Source organism: Arachis stenosperma, chromosome 2 (assembly GCF_014773155.1).
Source record: "Arachis stenosperma cultivar V10309 chromosome 2, arast.V10309.gnm1.PFL2, whole genome shotgun sequence".
Taxonomy (NCBI): domain Eukaryota; kingdom Viridiplantae; phylum Streptophyta; class Magnoliopsida; order Fabales; family Fabaceae; genus Arachis; species Arachis stenosperma.
Genome location: NC_080378.1, coordinates 118321541 through 118346839, shown reverse-complemented (window position 1 = coordinate 118346839; position 25299 = coordinate 118321541). Strand labels below are relative to the sequence as shown.

At 33.7% G+C, this 25299-nt stretch overlaps 2 protein-coding genes across 2 annotated transcripts; both read left to right on the top strand.

Moving 5' to 3' along the window:
* Positions 1–13772: 13772 nt before the first annotated feature.
* LOC130963596 (putative disease resistance RPP13-like protein 1) lies at positions 13773–15581 on the top strand (the record flags this gene model as incomplete). Its single annotated transcript, XM_057889698.1, has 1 exon — positions 13773–15581. A coding segment is annotated over exon 1 (1608 nt), but the record flags the coding sequence as incomplete, so codon positions are not given.
* Positions 15582–15594: 13 nt separating this feature from the next.
* On the top strand, positions 15595–19162 carry LOC130961353 (putative disease resistance protein RGA3). The gene is made up of 2 exons (XM_057887186.1): positions 15595–17619; positions 18479–19162. Exon 1 carries the CDS (start codon positions 15641–15643, stop codon positions 17600–17602), a length of 1962 nt encoding a protein of 653 aa, XP_057743169.1. The 5' UTR covers positions 15595–15640; the 3' UTR covers positions 17603–17619; positions 18479–19162.
* The last annotated feature ends 6137 nt before the right edge of the window (positions 19163–25299 follow it).

Below are 25299 nucleotides of genomic sequence, written 5' to 3'. Positions count from 1 at the left end.
CTCTTTTCTTTCGTTTATTGTTGATGGATTCCTCAATAAGAGAATGACGTTAGTGGTAATTGAAAAAACTGACAATCTTATATGATTGGCTCTAAATTCTTTATATTTCATTGAAGTGTGCTATTTCTTTGAGCCTTTTTTACCAAAAGAAAGTTCACGCAAGATGATTGATTTATCTAAACAAAATTTCCCATAGTTCATGGTTGAAAGATGAATGGTGCTTTTGTTTCTCTGATATGTAGATAAAGTGCAGGTATAATCTAACTCCTCATTGCTGTTAGTGCTGTTAATTCATTGCACCATTCCTTACATACACGGTTTCTATTCTCATGTAGTTTTTGTTTGGAGCTAGAGAGTACTTTGTGTGCCAGATGTAAGGGTGGTATTTTCGGTGGTGTTATGAACTAGTAAACACCTGCATTGCATTACTTCTTTCATGTATTTCTTTTTTTTTTCCCCCAACTTTTGCTGCTGACAACTTATACATTGAAGTTTATTACAACATTGACTGCTTTTTCTTTTGTTCTGTTGATAAGATGATGAAATCTACCGTGGGGGAAGTGTACAGTGTACCCTTGAAGGATACAGCTCATATGGGAAACAATTCAATATTCGCTCATCCAAAGGCAGAACTGAGATTGAGGCTGCTGATAAGCAAAGAAGGGAGTGCTCTGATATAAGCATCACAATTGGTGCAACAATTTGAAGTTCTTTATGAGGTTCAAGATCCTTGAGAATTCCAAACGGACACTCTCGAGGAGAATAGAAGTCGCGCTACGACTGCTTCTAAAGAAGTGGCTAGGAATCAGTAAAGAAACTTGATATCATGATCACTGAGATCTCCATTTGATCTGAGTTTGAATTACAAATATTGTTCACTCACTGTTCGTGGTGTATGCTTTCCTTTCCTTTAAGTACTTCATAGTTCTTATGTTAGTAAGTAATGTGTGATTTGTTGTAACTTAGTTGTACTTGAAGAAGAGAGTATTCAATAAATAGTAGATGTTTTTGGCCCCAGTCTGATTCCCTGATGGCAATGCCGAAGGGGGATAGAGGCTGGTCCTTAACCAGGCACTTGATGGCTATGCCGGAGAGTCTTTGGTTGGGGGGTTATTTTTCAAAAAAGAATAAAAGGTGTAAGATGGAAAGATGTTTATGGTTAACAAGAAGTTAAGAATGAAGAATTACTTCTTCCAGTGGCTTAATTGCGGTTTATTTGGCACTGTTCTTTGTTTTCTTTTATGCACTGGAAAATTAAGATTGCCTACTTTCCCTTAAAATTATTATACTTGATCAACTGAATGTGTGGTGAGACACCAAAAAAAAAAAAAAAAAGAATGCGTGGAAAACTTGCAAATCTTCTCTGGGTTATGATTATAATAAATTTTCTTATTCTAACATAAAAAAACCATTTAGTTTCTAAATTTAAAAAGAATGGTTAGAAAAGATCTTGTTTACATGATGAAGTTACAAGTGCTGAAAACTACGACATAAAAGCAAAAGGAAGAGTTAAGAGAATGAAGTGGAAAATTTTATTGAAGATAAAATATTAAGGGTATCATGTCAATGGTTTTATACATTTAGATACAAGAGATTTTGTTAAGTGCTCTACAAGTATTTGAATATGTCAAAAATGTATATCATTTTTCTTTTATAGGAAAGATTTAGTAAATGATACTTTGTGAATTTTTTGTTGGCAACTATTTGTAGATTGTATTAATCTGTAATTGTTTCTATTAACACTACATTATATTGCAAAGGGTATATCAGTTGTACTAATCAGTGCTATTAATTTCCACTGACAATAAAGAAAGAAATACAATTGAAGTGAAACTTCTAGAGCACAGTTTTCTTTTGGTCTTACTAATTTCATGAATGTTTAAATTAAGTCTACTTAACAGTATGTTATTAAACATTTTTGAAAGTGTGCTAATTTTGACCTGATATTTTTCCCATTCACATATGTCGAATTTGGAAAACTTGAATCTAATTGAAATGATGATCAAACATTGTTAAAATATAAAGTAAAAAATTATTAATATTTAAACAATTAAATTACTTCCAATTGTTTGGTTGATGTTTTTGTTAGTGTGCAAGAAGAATAAATTAATTTCCTATTGGGCCAAAAAGCTAGAACAGTCCAATTTGATCAATAAATTAATTTAACCTTGTGCAAAATTAAATCATTAAAAGTAGCTTAACTCTTAGATTGAGACAAGTCCAAATCACAAGCCCATGGACTAATATTGGCAAAGCAAAAGAAAAAAAAGGAAGTGGCCCAAGGACTTTAAGCATGCTACGGTACCTACTCCTATGGACTAATGGATTTCAAATTTTAACTCAATTAAGTTCATGTCTTGGTAACTGAAAAGAAAAAATTCAATTTGGTTAATTGTATGCATAGGTAATAGAAACTCAAAATTAAATTGAGTTTATTGTGCATTGAAAGCTTTGTCTCTTCTCTCTCATCTCTCTTTGCATTCAGTCATATCATTAGTCAAAAAAGAAGATAGAAGAAAGAAGTTATCAGAAGAAAAAGTAAAGTAACAGAGAAGCCTATGGAAGAAAGGCTGTGAAGAAGGAAGATCAGAAAAAGGCATGGCAAGATTTTTGCCATTGAAGGCAAGATTTGAAAAAGAGCTTCAAGATTTTCGAAGCCAAAAATAGAAGCAATCCGCCTCTGTCAGAGAAGAAGATCTCAGTTGCAAAAACTCACTTCCATTTTTATTCATCAAAGAAAGAAGGTAGGCGCCGAGCTATACGTAGGAAGAAGCAAAAATGGAAAGCACGGAGTTGTCCTGGGTCAGATGTTCATCAAGGGTTCAAATTCTTTCTTGGAGCCAAAGACAAGATCAAGGATTCAGATTGAAGGAGCTTAATGAAAAGGTTGAGAGAGGTACATGCATGTTGGTTTTTGGTTTTCCTTCTCTCTTCTCTCTGTCCGAATTGCTGCTATTTTGGTTGGAGAAGAAGTTGCTTGATTGAACCGGTTCAACCTTGAAAGCTTTCCCTTCTATAATAAGGGTGAACAGCCAAGGGTTGAGATCAATGAGAGAAAGTGAAAAGCACAGAGTTCTCATAACTACCCAAACTTCATGAGTTCTTCTCCTTCAATATTGTTCATTTTGTTTTCTTTTTCTTAGTATTGTCTATCTAGATCTCATGGTAAAAGACAAACATGATGAGATTTATAAGAAAAAGTCAATGAAAGGAAAAAGGCAGTGATCAATATTAGAGAAAAAGCCATAGATGTCTAAGAGTTTCTTTGTACATATGTATGTTGTGTTTCATGATTCTGTGGGGATTCCCTTGCAAGTTGGTTAGCACTTTGCGATTGAAAGCTAGGTTTTGAGTCCTAGTCAAATTTAGATTGGGTGTAAAATCTGGGTTTGTCCCTGATAAGCTTGGGTAGATCCTAGAGAAAGAATTGGTGTTTGTAATCTTGTAAAAGATAGTGAAATTCCATCATTGTTGTAGTGGAGACTAGATGTAGGCTGCATTGCATTTAGCAGCTGAATCAAGATACTTCTTGGTGTGATTCTCTCTTCTCTGCTTCTTCTCTATTTCTGGTTCGCAGGAGACAAAAATGAAAAATGTCTCTCAACTTGTTACGAGATAAAACAAAAATGTCTCTTAACTTGTTATGAGACAAAAGTGAAAATATCTCCTGAAGTTCCTTTAAAGGTCAGAAAGTAATTTTCAACAAAAAGGGAGACTAAGATTCAACTCCCCCTTCTCTTAGCTACTGATTACCATCAATTGGTATCAAAACTTGGTCTCAAAGAGATCAAGCTTTGCAACTTGGAAAAAAGATCCTGATGGCAGTTAACAGTGGCCCGAATCTGGTAGTCTATACTCTGACAGAAGGGCAGTGAAGTAACAGACCCCCATTCTTCAATGGGAAAAACTACAGCTACTGGAAAGAAAGAATGAAGATCTTTATTCAGTCTGTAGATTATAGGCTTTGGAAGATAATCCTGGAAGGTCCACAATTTCCAACCACCACTGGAGCTGATGGAGTGGTTGTTCCTAAGGTTGAGGCCGACTGGAATGAAGATGACAGAAAGAAAATAGAACTCAACGCTAAAGCTGTCAACTTGCTCAACTGTGCAGTCAGCTTCGAGGAATACCGACAGGTATCAAGATGCCCAACAGCAAAGAAAATCTTGGACAAACTTTAAGTCACTCATGAAGGCACAACCCAAGTCAAAAGATCCAGAATAGACATGATGAACAGAGATTACGAAATATGCTCAATGAAGGAAGGAAAAACAATGGATGAAATGTTTGAAAGATTCAACATTATCATCACTGGCTTGGATGCTATGGGAATCAGACATCCAAAATCTGTGCTTGTGAGGAGAATATTGAGATGTCCCACTAAAGAGTGGGAAACCAATGCTATAATAATAGCTGAGAGTAGTGGTATTGATGAAATGACCTATGATGATCTGAGAGAAAACTTACTTGCTTTTGAAAACACTTATATAAAGAGAAATACAAAAAAGAAAGGAGTTACTCTCAAATCAGTCATTGAATCTCTGGATGATGAATCTAGCAATAATTTATTTGACAATGACTTTATTTTGTTTGCTAAGAAATTCAGGAAAATGATGAAGTTGAAGGAACAAAACAAAGGTGGAAGTTCAAGAAAAACCAAAGAGGGATCTGAACAAGGTGATCTGCTACAACTGTAAAGAAACTGGACACTTCAAGTTTGATTGTCCAAAACTGAAGAAGGAGGACAAACCGAAAAGAGAAAAGAGGAAAGGACTCATGGTATCATGGGAAGACTTGGAGAATGATTTGGATGACCAAAGGCGCGGTGGCGCAGCTTGCAACAATGGCGGAGGCGTACCAGCTCCCCTCCTCGTGAGACTCTCCTCTCTCTGGCCATTGCGTTTCTCTCTCCTTTGCGAGCTCCTTTCTCTCTCTCTCTCTCTCTTCAAACCCCCATACCCGCAACCGTGACTGCAACGACAAAGCTCCCCGTCAAGCGGCAACGACAAGGTGCGGCAGCGACGAGATGTCGTCCCCTTCCTCTGTTCTATGTGTCGGGTCTTTCTCTTTCACATGCGGTGGCTTCTTGTGGTGGCGATGGAGTCCTCGACGATGGCAGTAGAAGCTCTGGCTGCGGCAGGGACGGTCTCCAGGGGCGACCGCGAGGACCCGGGACATCAACTCCTCTTTTGCGCTTCTTCCTTTCTCCTTCCCCCATTCCCTGTTTCGATCTCCTTCTCCCTCTCTCTTCCTGATTCGCGACAACGACGGCGACGGCGACTGTGAGCCCCGCCAGCGCCGTCCTTTCCTCCCCTCTCTTCTTCTTCCCGATCCTCAGCCTCTCTGTTTTTCCTATGTGTGTGTAGCGTGTGAGATGAGAGATGAGAGTGTTTGAGTTAATTTTGAAATTAGGGTTAGGGTTGGGAAAAGGAAATAAGGGTAGTGTAGACATTTTGATAAAATTGGAGGGTTGAATAGTAATAAAAGGAATTAAATGTAAAATGTTTCAAGAAAATTTAGGACATTACAGCATCCCTTGAAGGACACAGGCACGCAGCTCATATGGGGATCTCAACTAAATATTTGCTTATCCAAAGGCAGAACTGTAGACTAAGGCTGCTGACAAGCAAAGAAGGGAGTGATCGGATATAATGCGAAGTTCTTTATGAAGTTCAAGGTCCTTGAGAATGCAAAATGGAAACTCTCATGGAGAATAGGAGTCTCGTTGTGTCTGCTTCTAAAGAAGTGGTTAAGAAGCCTGATATTATGGTCACTGAGATATTTGATCCGAGTTTGAATTACAAATGTTCTTCACTCACTTATTGTGGTGTATAATTTGTGCTCTATCCTTTCGTTTGAGTACTTCATATGTCAGCAAGTAATGTGTGATCAAGTGTAAGATGGAAAGGGCTAACTTAGTTATACTGGACATAGTATCCAAATTTCAATAATAGATGTTTTAGGCCCCAGTCTTATTCCTTGATGGCAATGCCGAAGGGGGATAGAGGCTGGTCCTTGACCAAGGCCTTGATGGCCATGTCGGAGAGACCTTGGTTGAGGGGTGGGATGTAAAAGATGGAAAGATGTATATTTTCAACTTAAGTTGTTCTTGTAACACAGCATGAGTAAACTCTATTTATTGTGTATTTCTATCAAAATGAAGCAAGTAATGTAAATGGTTAACAAGAATGAACAATCACTTCTTATGGTGGTTTAATTACAGCATATTTGCTCATGTTCTCTGTTCTCTTTTATGCACTGGAACACTAGTAGGAAATAAGTATGTCATAGTTTGATCCACAAGGCACCACCATTAGGCTTAATTGTACATATAAGTAAATATGATGAGGCCTGCCTGATTATATAATCAAAGTCAACAAACTTGACATTTGATGCATAATTGTATTGACAACCTAATACTATATACTATATATTGTAAATCTATTATCTCACCAAATGCTTGCTTTTGCAAGGTATAATTGAAAAACAGTGATATTATTCTTTATTAAAAAAATCAGTCAATTAAACATCAGAGAGATATTAGCAATGAGTTTTATATAATTAGTTTCTTCTTTTTATCCATCAATGTAGAAGGAGCGAAGAAAGAAAGAGAAAAGACTCAATTAGTAAACCTTCCAAGTTAAATTCTATAAAGATAATCCATGTACATAAATTCTATCCAAATTTATTGTGAAAGGACCTAAACTTCTGACCAAATTATAGCTATGCTTTTGGTTTGAAACTTTGACTAAGTTAACACTCCTAACTCCACTAGATTAGTCACAAGTTTCAGTCAATTAAACATTTTCAGAGACTTGAAAAAGTTTCCAAAAAACAAAATTCTGAATACTACAAAGACATTGATGTGCCTATGATAAAATCTAGCATGCAATTTGGTGTTTTGTACGTGCTAAATTTATAATCAATATACAAGTTTGGACAGTAACCCATCAATGTAGTCCTCTTTACAAAGGGAAGCATTACCTTTGAAGCAAGCTAAAGCATCACCTTTGAAGCAAGCTAAGCATGTTTGAAACTCAAATTTGGCTGTATTTTCTTTTCCCTCTACTTGGGACCTCATACACAATGGCTTCGTCGCAAGGGATGCGGGGGAAATGAAGGGCATCAGACCACTGATTGACGCCCTCATTCACGCTGTACATGTGAACGCTAAGGACCATCCATTCCAAGAACTCACACTCCGTTGGGAACCTCGGAGATCTACGGAGAACTCGGGAAGGACAGTTGACAACCTTCTTTGGGATGACCTGAAGAACCAACATGCAGAGGACTGGGTCCACTTTTTCTTGGTTTGCAAAGCCAGGTAACATAACAAGAAACATGCCATTGCCATCAAGATCAAAAAGAATAGGCGGATTCTCATGAATGAAGGATGGAATTCTATCTAAGCAGCCTTCAAGCCTTTGAAAGATAATGCCAGGTATTTGCCAGGATCAACCAAATCTGTAACAAACCAATACCAATATGAATAACAAAACTGAAGAGTAAAAACAACATGAAGATGCTTGAAATTAGCTGATACCTGGAATATGCACCCTTGGAGGAAAGAATTGACGCTGGCCATCGTCAGACACTATGACATAGAAAGAACGCGTAAAACTGTTGTCACCCTCACAAGTTCGCCAATCATCGAGTGGGTTGTGTGTGTCATAAGAGTGGATACAAACTCTTTCATCTTCCAAACAGGGTCGGAGGTATAGCTTACCATAGAAGTCGAACCGCGAAGTGTCAACTACCTTCCCACTACAAGGTTCACTAGGAGCAGCAGGCAAGTATTCCCAAACCTTGGTCCCGGAGCGTAGAACCGAAAAATTACGACCACTAGGACTCCACATGGGAACGTAACCACCCATCAATATGAAATAATAATCACTTCCAATTCTCTGAAGAGCATGACTCATGGAATCAAGAAACCATGGAGCATCACCGATTGATTTCAACTCCTCCAACTTCTTGTCAAGGTTTAGTTCGTAGATTCTTTTGGACAGCATAAAAGGACCACGACCGTCAGGAAATTCGCTTAAATATTGCCGACCTCCAACGAGATGAATCTTGGAATCCAACTCTACAGCATGCATCCAGGCCAGTGGAAGATCCACACTGAAATCAAACGGAATCGGAGGTAGATTTTTACAATCCACATCCTTCTCCTCCTCGGGTGTTATCAGTTTCATGGGGTCGATCCCGCAGATCCTTTTATGCATTACCACCAAAAAATATCGTTGATTCTTCTCCGCCGCCATCCCTTCCTTCTCGCAATGCAATTACGTGCGCCAGAAAAGGAGACAACCCCTAGCTGTAACTCAATTAACAAGGTCCTACAGAATCAGAAAACAAGATATCAAAATGTACGTCGCAACTGGAATTACAATCTCTTTGTCAAAATAAATCAGACAAAAACTGGCAGAAAATTCCAGTCCAAAAAATCAGAAATGTAGCCCCAACAGCGGATTTGAATATTGGTAACTGATGAAAACTTTTATAATAATTATTATTATTATTATTATTTATTAGAGAAAGTATAGGGAGCCGATGAAATATTTGTACAATATAAACAATTGAGGTTTAGAGAATATTAAAGATATAACCATTAGTGTTACATTTTTTCATTAGTTGAAGCTTTTGGGATGAGTGGTATCATGACATGGTATTAGAGCTTTAGTTTCAAAAGGTCATGAGTTCGATTCTTGGTGAATCCCAAAATCAGTTTAAGTTTTTGGGATGAGTGGTCTCATACGTGGAAGTCCTTTTGATGGTTTCAGTAGCTATGTTTTTTTTGTCTCGTCCCTAGCCACGAGACTTTTTATTTTTGTCTCGTCACTTGGCACGAGATATTTTTTGTTTTAGCTCCTGTGCAGTAGAAACAGAAATGAAGTGGTAGAGAAAGAAGATTACACCTAGATATATCCTGGTTCAGCTGCTAAGTGCAACATCCAGTCTCCATCACAACTATGATGGAATTTCACTATAATCATCCTGATTACAAACTGTAAAGTGCTAACCCAACTTACAAGGGGATTCCCACAGAATCATAAAACACAACATAGATGAACAAAGGAACTCTAAGTACATCTATGGCTTTTTCTTTTAATTTTGCACTCTCTGCCTTTTTTCGCTCTATGGCTTAGCTTTTTCATACAAACCTCACTGTTTGCCTTTTTTCATGAGACTCAAGACATGACAAAATTAAACAGAAAAATACTAAACAGAATACTTTGAAGGAAAAGAAAATATGTAAGCTTAGGTAGATATGAGACTTCTGTGCCTTGTACTCTCAAACTTTCTCCTTGAATCAAACCGTGACTGTTCATATCTTTTATAGAGAAGAGAAACCTTCACAGTTGAAAAAAAAAAAAGCTTAACTTCTTTTCCTTCAAAACAGAACCGGTTCGGCCACAGAGAAAGAAGAGGTAACTCATGCAAAACCCAACATGCAAATACCTCTGGTTCTTCCTTGGTCATCACTCTTCATCAATCCGAGCGCTCCATCCTTGGCTTGCTCTCCAAAATGGATTTCTAGCCCTTGATGCTTCATGATGATGATGGCTTCATCTGCTCCAATCTCTGCCTCTTCCATCACTTCGCCACTCTAGCTACTTCCTGTGGTGGTTGAGCAGAATCAAAGACAAGCTATGCCTCCAAGGATCTACTACTTGCTGGCCGAATCTTTTTCTTTCTTTTTGAGTATGAAGAGCTCGAGATTACCTCACCAAATCTTACCATTTTTTGTGATAATCTCAGCCACAGCATACTTTTATTTTGTTATGTTTTCTTGCCATCATCATGATGGTTTTGAGACGTGATTTTCTTTCCTTTTGGTAGCTTGAAGTAGCTTCCATGGCTTCCTGGATATTGACCGAAGGAAAGAGAGAGATGAGAGAATAGAAAGTGTAGAAAGAGAAGCAATCAAGTATTTTTGAACAATTAAACTAAAGTGAATTAATTTATCTCCCTTTCTTTGCTATTGATAGCGTGCAGCACTATGGCAATCAATCAACTCAACTGCAAATTTCTCTCTCATATTTCCCATGCAATAAATAATAATTGAATGTATTTTGGAATCCATCACATGGTAAAATTATTGGATCCGTTGGAAGCAATGAAGCTTTGTTTTCTTTGCTTCAAGGTTTCGGACCAAACATGCTTGCCTTCAAGCAATTCTAGTTTGGGCTTGTAACAATGATAATCAAAACTGGCCCAAAAATATTTCAGCCATGTGATCCGATGGAAGGCATAGAGCAAATGATAACATTAGCAAATGATAACATTTGCTTTTCTGATGAATTATTTTCGGATCATGCATTGGCTCATTAGCAAAGATATGAAATTGGGCTTATGATAATCATTCAATCTGGCCCAATAAGTATCACAACAATTCAGCCACACTTATTATATTCTTGCATCAAACCAAAGCTGAATATAATTGGGCTTGCACCAGAATTTTATTTTTGGCCCAATATTAAAATCTGCAACAAAATTATTAATCAATATATGTTAGTTAAAAATTCAATTAATAATTTTGTAATTAATTATCTTAATAATGTTTAGTCATCACAAATATTAATTTAGAGTTTTCAAACTCATCACCTTTGTTGGCTAAACGGTGTGAGATGAAGGACTGGCATTTCCATAAAATCAATGGCTGATTTAAGACCTGGAAACAATTTTTTCTCTAATCTGCATATGATTTCATCTGCTACAAACTGAGGAGACTGGATGAGCTTAGCTGTAAAATCATGTAAATTTTGTTTTAGATAAATCAATGATCTTGCGTGAACTTTCCCTGGGTGGAAAATCATCATTAGAGGCTGAAAGAAATAGCTTACTTCAACCAATATAAAAGATTTAAAGCTTTTGCAATTATCACTAGTGTCATTTTCTTTTCGAGGAATCCGTCAACAATAAAACAAAAGAAAAGAGAACAAAATATTAAATTGAAATAATATATGATATTTTGCAACATATGAAGCACTGGAAGATACCTCTGAACAGCATTGTAGCTGAATATTCAAAAGGAATTTCCGAATCAAGCTTGGAAGAAGCACCCAATTTCATCATCTCCCAACTCCATGCAATGATTAAATAGTCTTGATGCATCAAAAGCAAAACTTTAACTGCAGATTTTTATCTTGTTGGCTCCATGGATAAGCTGTATGAGAATGCATAAAACGTTAGCTGTGTTGGTGAGGAATGATACAAGACATTAATAAGAATGAAGCGTACGAATATTGTAACGCAGACGAAGAACGGAAAACTAGTGAGTCACTTTATATGCAGCGTGAAGTTTTTGGATTACCAAATCCATCTGTTATCTGTTATCAACTTGTATGAGTTATATATTTGACCTTCGAATTGCATAATAGTTGTGCTGCAACTTCATACGTTGTAAGTAAACAATAAAAACAAGAAAGCTTTATCCCACTAGCCTTATTTCTATGCATGTGAGGGGTAACAGCACTATCATTAAAAAAGTAAAACTGAATAGTTTTGAATACTGGAGCTAGTTGCTGACATAAGCATGGGTGCTATTATGTATTAATGTTTGAATTATCTGTTTATATGGAGAAAACACTCTCTTAATAATGCATATAACATTTCTTTTTTAGTGTATGATTCCAAGTTATGTAATATTATTGTGTGTATGTTCTTTTTGAAATTGTAAGGCCCCATTGTAGGTAGGGACACCAAAGACACACCGGCGGTACCTAGCTCATGTTGATGGAACTTATGGACCAATGCCTCGCAAAACTCCAAAGGGATTACTGGGAATGCCATTCAATACCACAGTAAGTTTTTACTTACTTCTGAAAGTTAGTAATAGGTTCGATTCTAGAACAATCCATTATACTCGTAGAACAGAGTGATTAAAGTAAGTTGTATGTTAATTAAACCTTCAGGGCGTAAATGGTCTTTACTGTGTGGGTGATAGCTGCTTCCCTGGACAAGGTGTTATTGCAGTTGCTTTCTCAGGAGTCATGTGTGCTCATCGAGTTGCTGCAGATATTGGTAAGCTAGAACTTCCCTTTGAAATTGAATATACAATGACTCAGTGAGTTTCACATTTTCTACTATGCTTTTCGAATTACTACCAATAGAATTTATAGTTGCATCTTGGCTCATGTTAATTTTAGACTTTTAGTACACATCGTGAGAAAGAGATAACAGAATCAGGATATAATTTACTGATTTTGATATTATGTGTTTTTTTGGTGTGAAGGAAGAAAAATTAGGGAACAAAGGCTAACAGTAATATGCAGTCTACTTTTACATTGAAGTTAAACTCTTGAAATGTAAGAAAATGGGAAGACAAGATACCGTGTCTTTGTTATATATATATATATATATATATATATATATATATATATATAGGGATAATATGAAACATTTTCATATATTCTAAACAGTTTTTTTTTTAAATTTAAATTTTGTTCTTTTTTTTCTCACGAAATTTTATAAAAGCATAAAACACTAGAAATAAAAATAGAAAATGGAAATAGACATTGGAATGTGGCTTTTCTGTTGCTTGGATTTTCGTACCTTCATCTTGAATCTGTTTTTCAAGCAGGGTTGGAGAAGAAGTCACCAGTTATGGATACCATGCTGCTTAGGTTGCTTGGTTGGTTAAGAACACTTGCATGAGGCATAATATAGTTAACATCTTAGATTATCATAACTTCTGCATCAGCTCAATTTTCATTATAGGATTGCTTCACTGAAGAACAAGACAATAAAAAAGTGTATATTTGTTGTTGTATTATATTGGGGATGGAGGGATTTGCTGTGAAGTGTAAAATGTAAATGATCAATGTATGATTGATAAAGTCTTCTTCATAAAGGTTATATGAAGTGCTTTGTCAAGGTAGTTCAATGCTAAGAAGAAAAAGGAAAACATAATGTTGGAAGAGCTTGCCTCTATAGTGGATTAACCCAACTTAACTAAGATCAATCAGATTTCAGTGTAATAATCAAATTTATGCAGATAATAATAACACAAGTTGTTGAAAGAAAGAGACCACCTGATGAGACAATATGATTAACCTTTTAATGCATTAATAGGATCAAATAACATCAATTTCGACGAACAATTTAACTGTCTCAACTTAGTTTAGTATGAAGAATAAACTTCAAGCAATCAAAGTTGCATTGCACTATTTATTTATTTTTTTATTTTTTAAGTTTGAGATGAATAAATGGCCACAGTTATTGGAGGGTGAAGTTGTTAAAAAATTCCATTACTTGTTTTGAAAATTCTTGGACAGAGTGAATGAGACATAATATGTAGTCCAATTGCAGTCACATACACAACATTGATATATATGATCATGAATGTTTTTGAAGTAATATATATTTTTTCCTTTGATTTAAGGTAATGGAGGTCAATTATTGAGATACAAAATGAATAATGGAAAAGGAAGATGGGACCTAAGTGCTTTGTCCTATATATCCAAATATTCGTTTTCTTTCTTGTTCATGGATTACCAAAGGAAAAGGAAGAGATAAAGATCACAATGGAAAGGAAATTTAGTCCATTAATCATTTAATTGTTGCGTTAAACATGCTCTTATAAGCTAAGGTGTAATTGAATTACAAAAGTGTCCAACTGCCAAAAGGGACATGCAACTCCCTCCAATGACTAGACTCTTATCTGATGGCCGATGAATTGCAATTTATTTTTTTGTTTTTTGTCTTTTTTTTATAACAATCAAATAAACAAACTTCGCGGAAAGAAATAATATGTCGAAATAAGATTAGTGAGAATAAAAAATTCTCAGCTACGGATAATAATTGTCCTCTGAAATCAGTAAATTATTGAAAAGGAAACATCATTTAGTACCTACCCCATGTGATTTTCTCCGAAGACCATAAACCTCATCAAGTCAATATTGCGAACCCTTTCCTCACCCATCACCTTTCTTTTATCCCATCTGATCTGCTTCACTTGAGATTCAACCATGGCTGAAAAACTTTATGGTGGAGCTTACCTCTCTCCCTTTGTTGATACTGTTTTGGACAACATGTCTTCAATACTTGAAGAAGACGACTCTTTCCTCGAAAGCAACAACTTGCTTGGAAGGTTACAGAATTGTCTGTATGATGTTGCACCTGTTCTTGATGATGCTGAGCTGAAGCAGTTCACTGACAAGAAAGTGAAGAAGTGGCTTGTTGATCTTCAAGATGCTCTCTTTATGGCGGATGACTTACTCGACGAACTCTCCACTAAAGCCGCTATTGCTGCCACTCAAATGGATCCAGGTAACTCTTCCTCCTGGTCTCGCCTTGTTGATTCATATATTGAGGATACTGGTGACATCGAATACATAGTTCGAAGACTAGAATCTGCTGTAGCACGCAAAAATTATCTTCGTTTGAAGGAGACCGCAAAGGTGGACATGTCATGGAGAATTCCATCCACATGTCTTGTTGAACCATCGGAGATATGTGGCAGGAAAGAAGACAAGGAGGCCATACTGAAGCTGTTGTTGGATGATGATGATGATGCTCATGGTGATTTATCTGTCATTCCCATTGTGGGCATGGGCGGAATAGGAAAGACTACTTTGGCCCAATTGCTTTACAATGACGATAAAATGAAGGGGAATTTTGATTTTCGAGGTTGGGTTTGTGTGTCCGAAGAGTTTGATGTCACTAAGGTCACCAAGACTATAATTGAGGCAATAACAAAGAGTCCTTGTAACTTGAATGATTTGAATTTACTTCAACAGGAATTAAAAGAAAAATTGTCAACGCGGAAATTCTTTGTTGTCTTTGATGACGCATGGAATGAGGATTATGAAGATTGGAATAGGCTTCTAAAACCTTTTCAGAATGGGGTTAAGGGGAGTAAAATTCTCATAACCACTAGAAGTAAAAAAGTGGCTTCTGCCGCGCAAACGGTTTCACCACATGAACTAAGTTTATTGTCGGATGAAGATTGTTGGCTAGTATTTTCAAAACATGCACGCCTTTCCACTGACTCTATGGAAAATCCAATTCTGAGAAAAGTCGGCAAAGATATTGTAAAGAAGTGTGATGGATTGCCCTTGGCAGCTCAAGCCCTCGGAGGCCTATTGCGTGGAAATTCTGATGTCGAGTATTGGAAGCATATATTGAAGAGTGAGGTATGGAAATTCTCCAATGACAAGATAAAAGTTGTTCCGGCTTTAAGAATCAGTTATTATTATCTTCCTTCATGTCTGAAAGAGTGCTTTGTTTATTGCTCGTTGTATCCGAAGGATTATGAATTTGATAAAGATGAGCTCATCTTGTTATGGATGGCTCAGAATTTTTTACAACCAACTGGGAGAAACACTTTAGAAGAAGTTGGTGATGAATATTTCAATGAATTAGTTGCGCGATCATTTTTGCAACCTCATAGTACTCTGACAAATATATTTGTGATGCATGATCTCGTACATGATTTGGCACTGATGTTTGGTGGAGAATTCTATTTTAGAGCGGAAGAGCTTCAGAATGCAGTTGAGGTTGATATTAAAACTCGTCATTTGTCCCATAATGCTAAAGGCAATTATCCAATCTCAAAACTGTTGGGAGTTTGTGACAGAATAAACATACAAGAACATTTCTTGAAATCAATCTGGAATGGGGGATTCCATTCAACATGGAAAACGCACCTTTCATGTTGTTGTCACAGTTGAAGTACCTGAGAGCCTTGTCGTTCAATAGCTTTCCTCTAGAGTCTGTACCTGATTCAATAGGTGAGTTGATTCATTTGCGTTACTTGGATCTGTCCGAGACCTACATTGTTACATTGCCGGAGTCATTGGGTAACCTGTATAACTTGCAGACCTTGAAGTTGTATAGGTGTAGAAATCTGAAAATGCTACCTGTTTGCATGAAAGACCTTGTCAATTTGCGCCATCTTGATATTAGAGTGACTCAGTCATTGCATGAGATGCCGAAAGGCATGAGCCAGTTGAAAAATTTGCAGTTTTTAAGCGACTATGTTGTTGGGAAGCGTGAAGAGAACAAGATCACAGAATTGGGAGTACTTGCAGATCTACAGCAATCAATTTCCATTGCCGGTTTGGAGAATGTGGTGAACAGCAGTGAAGCTTCGATGGCAAGAATGTTTGATAAGGATGGCATTTGCTCTTTGGAGTTGAGTTGGTCGCCAGATGAAGATGAGAATGAAGTTGATTCCCAAATAGAAAGAGATATACTGAACGAGTTACAACCTCATTGTAATTTGAAAAAACTAGAAATCGAGGGTTATAGGGGTACAACCTTTCCAGATTGGTTGGGACATTCTTCCTACCACAACATCACCAGAGTAAAACTGGATGGTTGCAGGAATTGTTGTATGCTTCCTTCACTTGGACAATTGCCCTCTTTGAAGCACCTTGAAATTGGATTTTTTGAAAGTCTGGGGATTGTGGGTGCTGAGTTTTACTTTTACGAGAACGATGAATCTTGTGTGGAGACACCACCATTTCAAAAGCTTGAAACTCTTTTGTTTAAGTCAATGCCTTGCTGGAAGGAGTGGCGTTCATTGGTGTTCAATGCATTTCCTCGACTTAGGGAGCTTACCATATGGAAGTGTCCGTCGTTGAGAGGAGATTTGCCCATTCATCTATCATCTTTGCAATCACTTAAGATTGAGAAGTGCGATGAGCTGAGTTGTTGTGTTCCAAGGGCTCCTGCGATTACCACTCTTTCAATTTCAGGAAAGCATCTAGTGGGGTCCGTGGTGGAGGCCATTACCAACACGCAACTCACTTGCCTCACTTCTCTACGCATCTCAGATTGTTCCTCCCACATATGGTTTCCAGTGAGTGCTATTCCCCCATCACTACAAGAGTTGTGGATACGGGATTGCAGAAAATTAGAATTCGAAATGGATGGCCAACACCACTCACTTCAGGAACTATACATACGTAGCAGCTGTGATTCACTTGCGTCCTTCTCCTTGTTGGATTCCTTTCCGAATCTCGTGCGTATTCATATCAATTACTGTGGAAACATGGAGTCTATTGTGGTGTCACGCTCTCTTTCATGTCTCCGTTATTTATGGATCAACCATTGTGGGAGTATGAAATCCGTGTCGACGATATGGATGGCAGCACCTCAGCTAGAGCATCTCGAATTAGTGGGTTGCCCAGAGATCGATTTGTCTGCTCCAGGGGTTCCACACCGTAGCCTCAGATATCTTGGAATCAGCTACTGCGAGAAACTAGTGAGCACTGCAGTTTTCATGAATTCACAATTTCAAGGGCTTATTCATCTTTCGATTGAAGGTGAATATAAGGAGAGTGTGAAGTGCCTCCCAAAGGAAGGTTGGTTGCCTGCCTCACTTGAGTCTCTGGAACTCAAACGCATTAAAAGTGTGGAGACGTTGGAATGCAAGGGACTTGCCCACCTCACCTCCCTCCAACATTTAACTATTAATGAATGTCCCAAGTTGGAGAATATGGAGGGTGAAAAGCTGCCTGCCTCTCTAACACAACTCAACATCTGGGGAAGCCCTTTGCTGGGCAAACGGTGTGAGATGAAGGATCCACAGCTTTGGCCCAAAATCTCCCACATCCCTGCCATTCAAGTTGATGGCAGATGGATTTGGTAATCCAACAACTTCAACAGGTACATACACAACATTGTTTTCTGCACTAACATTTATACTCTGCATATAAAGTGACTCACTAGCTTTTCATTCTTCATCTGCTTTACAACGTTCTTACTCCACATTGTTCATCAAGAGTATTCATTCATTGCAGTACTCTTACATCCTTTGATACTTCTTCAGACCCTTAGGCATTGGAGTTGGGACATGATGAAATTAGGTTCTTCTTCCACCCTTGATTTAATATTCCTTTTGAATACTCAGAAAGAATGCTGTATCTTACAGTGCTTCATATGTTGCATACCATCAACTATGCCGCAAAGTATCGTATATTATTTTGATTTAATATTTGTTCTCTTTTCTTTCGTTTTATTGTTGATGGTTGATGGATTCCTCAATAAGAGAATGACGTTAGTGGTAATTGAAAAAACTTAGAATCCTATATGATTGGCTCTAAATTCTTTTATATTTCGTTGAATTGTGCTATTTTTTTGAGCCTTTTTTACCAAAAGAAAGTTCATGCAAGATAATTGATTTATCTAAACAAAATTTACCATAGTTTATGGTTGAAAAATGAATTGTGCTTTTGTTTTTCTGATATGTAGATAAAGTGTGGGTATAATCTAACTCTTCATTGCACCATTCGTTACATGAACGGTTTCTATTCTCATATAGTTTTTGTTTGGAGCTAGAGAGTACTTCTTGTGTGCCAGATGTAAGGGTGGTATTTTCAGTGGTGTTATGAACTAATAAACACCTGCATTGCATTACTTCTTTCATGTATCTTCTTTTTTTTTTTTCCCAACTTTTGCTGCTGACAACTTATACATTGAAGTTTATTACAACAATGACTGCTTTTTCTTTTGTTCTGTTGATAAGATGATGAAATCTACCGCGAGGAAAGTGTACAGTATACCCTTGAAGTATACCAGCTCATATGGGAAACAATTCAATATTCGCTTATCCAAAGGCAGAACTGAGATTGAGGCTGCTGATAAGCAAAGAAGGGAGTGCTCTGATATAGGCATCACAATTGGTGCAACAATTTGAAGTTCTTTATGAGGTTCAAGATCCTTGAGAATGCCAAACGGACACTCTCAAGGATAATAGAAGTCGCGCTGCGACTCCTTCTAAAGAAGTGGCTAGGAATCAGTAAAGAAACTTGATATCATGGTCACTGAGATCTCCATTGATCTGAGTTTGAATTACAAATATTGTTCACTCACTGTTTGTGGTGTATGCTTTCCTTTCCTTTAAGTACTTCATAGTTCTTATGTTAGTAAGTAATGTGTGATTAGTTGTAACATGGAAAGGGATAACTTAGTTGTACTTGAAGAAGAGAGTATTCAATAAATAGTAGATGTTTTTGGCCCCAGTCCTATTCCTTGATGGCAATGCCGAAGGGGGATAGAGGCTGGTCCTTAACCAGGCACTTGATGGCTATGCTGGAGAGTCTTTGGTTGGGGGGTTATTTTTCAAAAAAGAATAAAAGGTGTAAGATGGAAAGATGTTTATGGTTAACAAGAAGTCAAGAATGAAGAATTACTTCTTCCAGTGGCTTAATTGTGGTTTATTTGGCCATGTTCTTTGTTTTCTTTTATGCACTGGAAATAAGTAAGATTGCCTACTTTTCCTTAAAATTATTATACTTGATCAACTGAATGTGTGGTGAGACACCAAAAAGAGAAAAAAAACCGAATGTGTGGTGAAAACCTGCAAATCTTATTTGGGTTATGATTATAATAAATTCTCTTATTCTAACATAAAAAAACCATTTAGTTTCTAAATTTAAAAAGAATGGTTAGAAAAGATCTTGTTTACATGATGAAGTTACGGGTGCTGAAAACCACGACATAAAAACAAAAGGAAGAGTTAAGAGAATGAAGTGGGAAAATCTTATTGAAGATAAAATATTAGGAGGCTACTCAAATAAAGATGCTAAAAACGTCTTTTTTTAAAGATGTTTTTATGTTGTATTTTAATTAGTTTCTGTATAAGTTATTCGGTGTTCCTCATCACATATTATTAAATTCCTCAAAAGATTTTCTTTCCAAAAATAATAAAAAATATTTAATTTGGACTAAAACAAAAAAGGTAATAAATTAACTATTAATTTTTTTTAAAAAATTATTTACATAAAAAAATATATCACACTCATCAATATATATATATATATATATAAAACAAGTTCAAACCTCTTAAAATTTTTATAAATAAAAAAATAATTAATTTATATTCGTACAATATATAAAATAATTACTATATTATTATTATATTATAGATTAAAATTTACTAATTTAATTTTTTTTATTTTTAATATAAGCATTAGAAATAAATAAAATTTTTATAACTAAATATAGTGTAACAAACTATATATAATATTAATTAGTTCTTAAAAAATTCTAAGAAAATAATTTCTTTCATTTTAGTAAAATAACTATTTATTAAAATAGATAAATTAATTATTTTCTTCTCATATACAGTTTTTTTAAGACATAAAAATAATTAATTAGGACATTGATTAAGATAATTAAAGTCACTATTTCATTAAATTTTTAATTTAAAGAAAAATTCTAGTTAATTTTGGTATAGAAATTTCGAATTTGAAAACATTGATAAAAATTATGTTGAATTTTGATTTATTTGATTCTCATTTAAATTAATCACTACATAAGTTAAAGTTCTATTTTGAAGTTATATTCGAGCTTTAATATGATTTTTAAAGTTTCAATTTACTTAGTTTAATTTTTTAACTTAGGTATCTGTGACTCATATTAGGATTTTAAGTGTTTAGTTGAAAAAAAAATAAGATAAAAAATTTTAATTGTCACATCAAATAGTCGCTAGAATGTATAATGTAGCAGTCGTTAGTCCATCTCAGCATGTCGTTAACGATTTTTGTGAGACAATGACCAAAATAAGATTAAGAACCAATGTGAGTCATAACTATTAAGTTGGGAGACTAAATTGAGTAAATCGAAATTTTTGAAATTAGATTGAAACATAGTTGTTAGAACCGAACCAGTAATCGAACGGACCAAACTACTGGTTTATTGGTTTATTGGTTCAACCGATAAATCACTAGTTGAACCGATAAAACCGGTCACACGTAAATATAAATTATAAAATAGTTAAAAATTTAAAATTAAAATTTGAAATACATATCTTCACTAAAATTTTATGAAGAATCAAGTCTCAACTTCTAAAAATAACTAATATAATAAAACCATAAAATTTTAATACTACAATAGTATCTTATTTTGACATAATAAAAAAATAATTAATTCACAAAGCCTATCATCTAACTATAATATCAGTAAATTTTAACACTAATATCAAAACAAATAACCTTAATCACAATACTAGCAATAAAATAGATAAAGTAAATTAATAAATTTTTAGTGAAATTTATATTTATATTAATAATGGCATATAATTAAAATATAATTAATTTTAAAAATAGAAAAAATAAAAATTAAATTAAATTAGATATTTATGTATACTATATAATTAGTATTTGTCAAATATAATACTGGCCCAGTTTGGGTAACCAACTTAATTAAGCTCCTTTTGATAAGATAACTTAAACAATAAATGACTCTGTTAAAAGTAACTTATAAATAAGTTATTTTGTGTTTGGATTTTTAAATCTAAAAGTGTTTATTTTATAGAAATGTGATGAAAAGTATAAGTATTATGAGAGAAGTCATTTTTTTAACTTCTCTATAAGCTCCTAAATAGCTTCTTAGAAACTTGCAATTTGGTTTTGAAAATTGCACCAGACATTAATACTACTACTTTTCATAAGTCAAAAGTAAAAAAAAAAGTTACTTCTAAAGTTTTTCAAACGGCCCTTGGAAGTGCAATGGCTAAGTGGCAAGTAGAGGTTGCTTTTGCTCCAAGGTTCTTGGTTCGAGACCTTGTGGAGACATTTTAAAAAAAAATTCAAGTTGACCAGTTTGGTTAGACCGGTTTGCACCGATTTTACCAGTTCACACCGGTTTTATTTCTTAAACGGTCCAAGGAGTAAACCGAACCAGACTAGGGTCCAATTCTAGTCCGGTTCACTAGTTTTCCAGTCGAACTAGCCAATCCAGTTGAGTTTTTACAACTACGAATTGAAATACAAATATAATTTCAGAGACCACTAAGTATTATCTCTTTGTTGACAATTGAGTTGTTTTAATGGTAATTAAGATCTAATAATGGTTTATAATAAAAGAAGCATTCTTTTGCAACAATGAACCTATAGTATTAGTTAGGGGTGTTCATAGATTAGATCATATCCATATAAATTCACAGTATTTATCCGTATCAGATCTGTAATTTGAGGATATGATCTGATCTATAAGATGGATCGGATTGGATCGAATCGGATCCACACTCTAATCAGATAGAAGTAAATATGTTTAAAAAAGTAAACAAAAAAAGTTATTGACTTTTTTTTTATAAAAATAAAATTTTTAATATTTTTTATTTATGGATATATTTGATATCTGATCCAAACATAAAAAGTGTGAATATCGAATTTGATCTAATGAGTTTAGTGCGGATTGGATCGAAATTTCAGCCATATCCCATATGTAAACACCCCTAGCAATAATAACTAAAAAATTATAATGATTATATTTTTAACTAAGAGGAAGTGCCAAAAAAAAAGTACTAAATACAAGAACATTTAATCAAATATTAAAAAAAAATTTTACTTTAAAACAGTTGGACTTTTTTGCTCATATATATATATATAATGTAATAATAATAATATGATAATTGTTTTATATATCACACAAATATAAACGTTTCTTTTCTATGATCTTAAGAAAGGTTTTGTAAGTCCCTAATTTTGTTATCGATTTTTTTAGTGCTAGCCCTCATATTATCAATTTGATTCATATATAATTCAGATGATAAATTATTTAGTGGCATGCTTCCTTTTTTAATGTGATATACTTGTTTATTATTATTATTATTATTATTATTATTATTATTATTATTATTATTATTATTATTATTATTATTATGTACATTAAAAAATAACAGGTCAAATTATTGCCATAACATAATAGAAGTATGAAAGTTTATCATTCTTCTCTAATGGAGGAAACAAAATTCTTTTCAATAGTTTATTTAATGTTTAGTAGAATAAAAATAAATTTTATTAGAATAAATTTTAGTACGAGTTTAATATTTTTATTCATCATAAAATATTTATAGAATTACTCGTAGATAAATTTTGGAAAAAAGAAAAAAAACCATGATTTTTAATTTTATTTTTTAATAATATTAATTTTTTACCGTATATAATTATTCAATTATTTTTTAATCATATATAAATAAATTACTCTTAATAAGACTTTTTTGTGTTATTCAATTATTTTTTTTTAAATAATTAATTATTAAAATAATTAAACTTTTCACAACAAAAATAATAAAAAAATTATGAACGAAAACCATCCTGATAATTTTTTGTATTTTTATTCATATTTTAATTATAAATATAAATATAATTTAATTATATTATTTATAAAATGTGACTATAGATGTAGATAAACTTTAGTTATATTACTTATATATAGTTTCATTGTATTGTATTACTTATAAAGTTAGATTATAATTATGACAATAAAATTGTTCTTGTATTTTTATATGTGTGACTAATTGGTGGTGTTAAAACATTACTCTTAATTATAAATAAGGTTTATAATTTAAAAAATCAAAGACTCAATTAAAAAGATACGAAAAAATGATGTTAAAATATTCTAACTCTTTAAAATAAAAATATTTGAAATTTAATTAAAAATTATTTAAAATTTAAACTCAATAAAAATTTATATTCAATGTGTTTTGTATTAAATATATTTAATAACCTATTATATCATATTGGTTGAAATTAGTTTTTATAATGTTAATTTTTTAATAACACTTTATTAGAAAAAAACCATCTTTTCAGAATTTTTTAAAAACTAATTAATATTATATATATTTTGTTACATTACATCTTGTTATAAAAAATTTATTTATTTCTAATGCTTATATTAAAAATAAAAACAAAATTTAAATTAGTAAATTTTAATCTATAATATAATAATAATATAATAATTATTTTATATATTATACGAATAAAAATTGATTATTTTTTTATTTATAAAATTTTTAAGAACATGTTATATATATATATATATATATATATATATATATATATATATATATATTGATGAATGTGATATATTTTTAAATCTAATAGTTAATCTATTACTTTTTTGTTTTAGTCCAAATTAAATGTTTTTTATTGTTTTTGGAAAGAAAATCTTTTGAGGAATTTAATAATATGTGATGAGTAACACCGAATAAATTATACAGAAACTATGTCAATGGTTTTATACATTTCGATACAAGAGATTTTGTTAAGTGCTCTACAAGTATTTGAATATGTCAAAAAGGTATATCATTTTTCTTTTATGGGAAATATTTAGTAAATGATACTTTGTGCTAATTTTGACCTGATATTTTTCCCATTCACATAACTATTCTGAAGTTATGGAAGGATGATTCAGATTAACTGTGGCACCTTTGGAAATCTTATGAATACGGTTGATACATACTGTTTCAAAGAAAATTGTGATCAAAATGTAAAAAATTAAGACACTACTATGTGCTATCAAGTATAGTGGCTGATTGCATGTTTTAAACTCTGCCTCTATTGGTCTTCATTTCTTGCTGTGCTATTTGATTTTGTATTCTCTCTTGCTTAAATGCATAATGTTTATGTTAAAGCTCCTTCTTTTCTGCCAATTCGCATGGAAGGTATGGAATAGTGGGTTAGTGAGTACCACTAATAACAGAGTTGAAAACTTTTTCTTATGTGCTTCTATAATTTGTAAACCACCTAATCTTCTTTAATGGCCTCATTTTATTCTCTTGCTAATTAGGATCCTTAAAATATTAAAATATGTACTCTATCAGTGTTTCTTTTTTTTAGGGATTTGGAAGAGAAGAATGAGGCAAAGAAGCAGTTTGTAGCAGATCAAATCATTTGCAGATTAAAGAAGAAATTATACTGTTTCCAGGTATTAGATCATCCATTGATTTTATGGAGGTATGAGTTATGTCATTTCCCTCATATTGCATAACACTTATACTGTAACTTCTTCAGTCACCAAAAGAAAACAACAATAACAAAGTCTTAGCCAACTAGCCTTATTTCTATTATGCTTTTATAATTACCTCCAATCAAATTTATAGTTGCATCTTCGCTCATGTTAATTTTAGACTTTTAGTACACAATATGAGGAAGAGATAACAGAAACAGGAATAATTATGCATTTTCTCTTTTGGCAAGAAAGAAGAAAAAGGAGAAAACAAAGGCTCAGTAATATGCACTTGTGTAAATTGATATGAAATGTGTAATATAAAGATATAAAACCAGAACAATCTGCTTTTACAATGAAGTTAAACTCATGAAATGTAAGAAAATGTAAAGATAAGATATTGTCTCTCTTATAAAAAAAATAGTAAAAGATATTATGCCTTATTTTTATATATGATTAAGATAATATGAAACATTTTCACATATTCTAAACAATTTTTTTTTCTATTATTTTTCCCACGAAATTTTAGAAAATAAAAAACAGTGGAAATAAAAGTAGAAAATGGAAATACATGATTGGAATTTGGCCTTTCTTTTGCTTGGATTTTCCTAC